Source organism: Corvus brachyrhynchos, unplaced genomic scaffold, assembly GCF_000691975.1.
Source record: "Corvus brachyrhynchos isolate BGI_N302 unplaced genomic scaffold, ASM69197v1 scaffold5, whole genome shotgun sequence".
In the NCBI taxonomy this organism is placed as follows: domain Eukaryota; kingdom Metazoa; phylum Chordata; class Aves; order Passeriformes; family Corvidae; genus Corvus; species Corvus brachyrhynchos.
In genome coordinates, this window is record NW_008238321.1 from 10316797 (window position 1) to 10323713 (window position 6917).

Genomic DNA, 6917 nt, shown 5'->3' on the forward strand with positions numbered 1-6917 from the left:
CCATTTACACCTCTGAGCCTGCTGTCATGGCCACATGCCACGTCTGCTACTTCCCCACCCTGTCCCCTCAGCAACACAAGGCCTGAATTCCCTCCCTGAGCCACAGAGCCCATCCAGTACAAAAGATAACCCAGCTATCATCTCTCAGTCATCTTTTCAAGCTGAATGCTACAGAGTTCCTGGCTGCTGTCTGGTACTGACAACGCTGCCCAGAGGGTTTTGACCCAAAGGGATTTGGAATTCCAACTGGTCTGGCTTTCCAGCCCCTCTGTTTTGCCCCATGATAGCCCTGATCCTACCAGCCTGTCTAAACCATATTGTTTTCTGATGGAGAGAGAGAGAGTCCCAACAGGACCCCTGAACTTTTTCTGATTCTTTTGGTCAGAATCCAACAAACATTTAAAAATGTATTTAATTATGCAGTGCTAATGCCTGAGAAGTGAGATACAGTCACAGCCTGGGATGCAGTTAACATCTGAAACAGAGGATGCTCAGATCCATTTTGGATTCCTATTTATAGATCAAGCTTAAATCTAACATAAACATGTTGATTGCCTTTAACAAGTAATGCTCTGCCCCGGGCTAGAGACATGGCCCTGTACAAGCTGTGAAGAATAAATTTCAAAATAAATTCAAGCCCTCATCATCTCTTAGTTTGTCCTTGTTCAGCCAATTCTGCTAACTTGTTCTTAAAGGACTTTCTTGGTTTAGTCAAGGAAGTAAAGACTGTAGGGGAAGAGATCTGTGAAATTATTCTTAGGCTTTGCTGTACATTTTAAGTCCCCTCCTTTCATCTGGAATAGTACATTAAATCAATCTGTTGACTCTTGGCAGACTCACTGTTTTCTTACACAGTAAATCAAAGGTGCTACATTTCATTGTTTTCACAAGTTCTCAGAAGCACTTCTTCCTTTCTTTCGGATGAAATTTTCACAACTTTCCTTAGAACCAGAATTTATGTTCAGTATTAAGAGCCTTCTCTTTTCCTTTTCTCTTTTCTTCCCCTGCCTTGAAGCAGAGCCCACCTCAGGTAACTGCAGCTTTTATTCCCAGAGTGAGTAATCTCACACACTTGCTTTCTAATTACTCGCTGAACAAACTGAAGGCATCACAGATTCACAAATCACCTCAGTCAGGTAATGTTTCCAAGCCTTTACAACCAGAGAACTTAAAGAATCAAAAAATAAATCCCAGCTGCTCAGAGGAATTACAAAGGCCTATTCTGCTTACAGGAATCTCCTCTGGACAGCAAGACCAAGCCCACACTGCCCTTCCAATGCACCATGCCAGAGCTGGTGTTGAACTGCTGATACTGCTGCCACAATTATGCACAGACATCTTGTAAATATGCAAGAAAACAGCTAACTATGGTTATTTATGCATGCAATAAACAGCTATGAAAGGCAAAGGAAATGTGCAATTGCCTGTGCATGTGCTTCTGAAAACCAGGCTTCAGTGCTCAGTGGAAAAACAATTCTCTCTAGGCTCCTATTTATGGCAAGAGGAAATTTTCAGTGAATTAAATCAAATTAAGAGCTACCCCTTTATGCTGAACAAAATGAATAGGAAATATATAAATACATATATAGATGCAGGGCACAGAAACATCCTCAGCCCGAGCCTGGGTAACCCTGTCCTTTTCCAGGCCAGCTCTAGGTGTCACTGTGGGAGCTGGATGGGATGCTCCTTCCCATCCGTGGATTTGTTCCATTTAAACTTTAACATCAAGAAAATGTCACCTTGGTGCTCCCTGCTCTTGGGAATTGCTTCTGTCACCGTTTTCATTTTAAAACACCCCTGCATGTTACAGAGTCGTGTGAGTGGTTCTAGCAGATGTGGGGGGCCAGTCTGGTCCCCACTCTCCCCCATAAATAATGCAGGGTGAGCAGAGAAATCACAGTGAGGCCAAGAATGCTGTTTTGCTGCAGTTTGGATCTAATTGCTGTAGGTATCAGGCAAATCATCTAATTCTATTAGAGCCAAAGTAAATCTGAACACCGGGAAGAAACTGGATAAAGCCATATCCCATTTCACCTAATGCATGGAACCCTGTACATTTAATTGTCCTGCTTGCCAAAAGAAGCCTGAAGACCAGGCATTATCAAGGTTTCAATTTATTTTATACTCCTAACCTGACATCTTGCCAGCTGGCTTAAAAAGAAGAAAAAAAACCCAACACAACCCAGCAAAAATTTACCATAAGGTAAAACTCCAAGGCTAATTAGAAGATAAGCAGGAATATGCAAAGAATGTAACAGCCCTATAAATGTCCTTTGGTCAAATATATTACTCTTTATTAATCAGCTTACATGCTTTTGAATCCCTCTGCTGCTCTGCAGTAAAGCTGAAAACTGGCAGGAATTACTTTAAAGCATGTACTTTTAAACATCCGAAGAATTTGCAACATAAAGTAAGAGATGCTGCATTGTGCAAAAAATAATTTTAAAAAGTATATTAGCAATATGCTCTTTTTTTCTTTGCAGGCTGACAAAGCTGAATTCCCACAGGGCCAGGCAGTGAATGCTACCACCAAAATTCAGATCCAGGCACCTCTGCATTGGCAAAAGGTCCCCTTCCATTTCCATATACTTGATTTTAGACTGGGATTTACGTGTAGGAATCGTTCCCTGTCAGTTCCCATAGCGGCCAACAACTATACCAAATACACCTCATAGTTTAATTTATGGAAATTATCCTGATTCATTGCTAGAAACCATGGCTCTGTGTTTTTGTTAGAGGCATAAGAGGCCCTACCATACTCTTAAGAGCCTTGTTCAAACATTAACAGAGACAATCCCAAAGGGAATCACTAATAGCAACCATAAATCTTCCTCTGAGGTCCCAGTGCCCTTTCCCCCCGTTGATCTGAAAGCTCTATCAAAATCAGAATTAATGGAAACCCCACGATACATCTGTATGACACATCAGGTGAAATCATGGCCCCAGGGAAGTAAGTGGCAAAAACTTCCACTTACGTCACCAGGGTCAGGATTTCACTCCCATTTTCTATGATAATAATTTTTTGCTGCTCTCAGGTGAAGCAGAGAGAGGTGAAGCCACATGCCCAGAAGCACAAGTGAACGCCAAGCCCAGAAGATCAAGAGTGAGCACTCACCTACTATTTCTTGCTCCTACCTCCCTGTCTCCCCAACCCAGCTTGTGTGCCCCCACTCCACCTCAGCCATCCCCCTGCTCTGCAGAAAGGGACAGACCTCATGGCTCGAGCACAGCTGAGTTTGCTGCAGACACTGCTCTCCTCCTCCTGCACAGACCCCATGGCTGAGCTCTGGAGGGCTGGGGAGGTGAGTGGAGATCAGAACTCAGCAGTACAAACTGCTACAGCCACTGCACTTTGTGCAAAGCTCAAGAGATGGGCCAGGAGATGGCTCGGTTGGACATCACCTCTGCCCCTCTGGGGACAGCCTGGCCACTGCCTGGGCACTGCTGCTCTCTGCAGGGACAGGGATGGGCACAGAGTGCATCTCTCCCTCCTCAGTGGATGTGCCCAAGGAGCAATGTTCACACACGTGTTACAAAGTGCTGGCTCAATCCCCATTGGCACGTGCCACTAATAGTCCAAAAACTGGTGGGTATTGAGGGGCGAGCTCAGGAAAGGTGAGGGCTGTGTCAGGGAGAGAATCACCCAGGCTGTGTCCATTCAGTGCCCTCGTCACCCTCCAGTGCAGACCAGAGGAGCATGGGCAGAGTCTGCTGCTACCTGCAGTGTCACCTCTGAGCTGGGGAAGGGAAAACACATGGCTTGATGGTCAAACATGAGCCCCTTAATGAATCACTCCGATCCAGACTTTTGGGGACAGAAAACCCATCACAGGTTAATAAACAAGCCCATGTTTGTCATCTTTCCTGAGCTACATGTCCACTGGACCCCTGAATCCAACATGTGGGACAGCACCTGGGTACCACAAACTGCTTTACTCAGAGTGCTGCCCCAGCAGAGCAGTGTGCTGAGCACAGCCAACATGCAGCAAGATGCACTGAGCTGAAGGTCTCCTGTGGCATCCTGCATTTTACACCTAATCCATCCCAACCAGCTAAATCAGCCCACTCCTGATGACCAAGGATCTCCTTTATTCCTGCTCAGCAGCGGGGCCGTGATTCACACAATGGAAAATGTAAACCTTAGGGCTGCTTGAGCTATTCTTGCCCAGGCCATTTCCGGCTGAAGCCAGGGGAATTTTTGCCTTGCAGGGTTAAAGACCTGCTGACCTCATCCCACAGTGCCAACACACCATCAGCACTTTCACAGAGCTCCGGCTGTTTCATCCCTCTGAAAGGGACTTTGCAACTTTGTGGTCAGCACAAGTAACTCCATTTTCTGCCTGGTGGATGGAAACCACTGCCTGTGCTGCAATTCCCTACCTCTGGAAACCACGGGGTGTGCACTTGTTTAGTATCCCAGGGCTTTCATCTAAGGCTGTGTCATTTTTTTCCCCCGTGCAGCTACGCAGCTAAATTCAAGAAGACACACATTGCCATTAAACAACCCTGGAGAAAAGCCCTGAACGGTGTCACCTTGCTTAACCAGAGCCAAAGGTTGACGTGGGCACATCCCTGTTGTGGATTCACAAGCAGAGTAAACAGAGCTGAGCTGTGCTCAGCAGGAGGCTGCCTTGCCTGGAGCTCCCTGCCATGCCTGGGGAAGCTGCAGCTCCTGCAGCCGCAGAGCCCGCGGTGCCGGATGCTCCCGCAGCCACCGCTGCAGGGCTGCAGGGCAGCCTCTCCTTCCTTGGCACGGCCAGCGCTGCCAGGCACAGCCTTTTAAATCATAATCAGCCAACAATACAAATCTAGCTCGTGCAGGATGCTGTCTGCTTTCTGCCATCCCTTTTTTTTGGTCAGCGTATTTATTTTAAATAACCGAATAGGGCACTTTCAGCCTGATTGTGACTAAAAGATCTCTGACATGAATGGGGTTTGCCTTGCTGGCAGACTTGGCAATTATTCAGGTAATACAGAGCTGGCAATATCTCTTAATGTTTAGCAGGGAAAATGAGCAGGGAAGTCGGAAAGCGATGTTGCAGGGACGCTGGAGAGAAGCCATGCAAAATATTAATACTCAAACAGCAGTGAGATCCCGAATAAAGAGCAAATAATGATAAAAAAACAACATATATCCAAACATACCAACGCTGGTTATTTTTTGGGAGACAAGGTCTTGCAGTAAAGCCTCAATTGCAGGATTATGTCTGGAATACAACTCGTACCGATTAATGCCAATGTGGAATTTTAACCAGTTTGGGTAGGAGTCTATGGAGGTTTCTCCAGTTGGCAAAAATTCTTCATGATGATCTTCATTTTGCCTACCAGCAAAAAAAAAAAAAAAGAAAAGAACAATACAACAACAACCCAAAGTTGAGGAGAAAGAAATAATGCTACAGTTTGTAACACGCGTCAAGAAACAGGGCTTCAAAATGTGACAACTTGGACAGGCAAAGCACTACAGGAGGGGGAGAAGTCCCAGGTTCCTCCTGCACCAGGAGCCTTCTCCCACCTGGGGCTAATGGGGAGATGGATTCTCACTTTCCCTCACCCTGCCTGATTTAACACCCATGGAAGTCAGCAGCAAAACTCAGAGCGGCATCACTGAGCGTTGGCAGAGGCCCTTCTACAGCAGAAACACAGAGCTCAGTTTTACCCTGTGCTTAGGCTGCATTACATTACACACAGCTTTTACAGGTCTGACTCGAACAACAGCATCATCCTGAACCTTTGTTTAACAGGGACGTGGGGCAGGAAACCAAGAGTGCAGCAGAACCTGACCTGTGGTGCCCAACGCTCCCACTCCCTCCTCCTTCTTAAAGAGAGAGAATGAGAGAAACTGCATCACTCTGAACTGGTTGCGAAAGAACTGGCTGGCTTTGCCCCTTCCGGAGCAGTAGGACACTACTACAGCAAAGAACTGTTAAAATGTTACCTTCCAAATTTCCCTTTAGTTCTGTGAACTTTGGCTGCAGCCACTAAAGAAAAGACGTACAACAGGCAGCTGCATTGTAGATATCAGTGCTGATTTCACTCTTCACCTACAGAACAGACTAACCCATATTTTTGATTCAGAGTTCTCTGTGTTTACAGTCATCTCCAGATGTTCAGGCATTTGTGACTTTTTTTTTCTTTTTCTCTCAGAGAAACCAAAACTTTTCCAGGTTATTTCCCTTCACAGTCAATTAGGATTATTAGATGGAAGAGGCCTGGACAATTCATATGCTCATGGGGCGGAAATCAGAATTATTTATCCTCTCTTTCTAAAGGTTTAGATCATGCTGGCTGCTCTGCAGCTTGACAGAGCTTTTGCACGGTACAATGCAGCTGTTTAAACATTACAATGTCAGTGTGTTGGGAAGAGGGTGCTGTTGTATTAGACAACCCTTTTGATTTTTCAGTCATTGAATTTCTCAGCATTTCTAAGGAGCCAACAGGGCATACGATTCACAGAGGCAACTGACTGCTTTGAAGGCTGGAGAGCAGTGGAGGTGCAGGGCACTGGGAATTAATTGAGGATGAAAAATGTAGCACAGATCAGATCCTGAGAGCGGAAATACCTGCCAGGATGAATGCCTTAGTGGTACTAGACCTTGCTTTTGAGAAAAGTTAATGTGTTACTGGCTGGCCTCACTGCTCAGCCCCTTCACCTCTGAGTGGGAGACAGGGAACGCTCGCTGTGAGCTCACCCTCCTCCTCACACCGTTCTTCTGGCAGCATCTTCCTCGGCTGCAGCTGGAGATGGGGGGAGACCGACCCCTTGGCCCCAGCGCTCCAGCCTTCCCGTGCTCCTGCGTTTATTCTGTATTTCACGGCATTTATTTTCCGGAGGAACACGACCGGGGCGAGCCTGCGAACCGTTTCTCTTTTTCCCAGTGACCCCGAGTCGCTCCGTTCAACCCTCTGCCCACTTCCCC

The 6917-nt window shown here is 46.3% G+C and overlaps 1 protein-coding gene across 1 annotated transcript in view; it reads right to left on the reverse strand.

Annotated features, from left to right (window-relative positions):
• Positions 1 to 6097, reverse strand: part of FAM20C (family with sequence similarity 20 member C) — a 56451-nt gene extending 50354 nt beyond the window's left edge. The window contains exons 1-2 of the mRNA XM_017734299.1: positions 6059 to 6097; positions 5146 to 5458 (exon numbers count right to left, since the gene is read on the reverse strand). Coding sequence (XP_017589788.1) covers positions 5146 to 5458; positions 6059 to 6097 — 352 coding nt within the window. The remainder of the gene's footprint in view (positions 1 to 5145; positions 5459 to 6058) is intronic.
• Between the last annotated feature and the right edge of the window lie 820 nt (positions 6098 to 6917).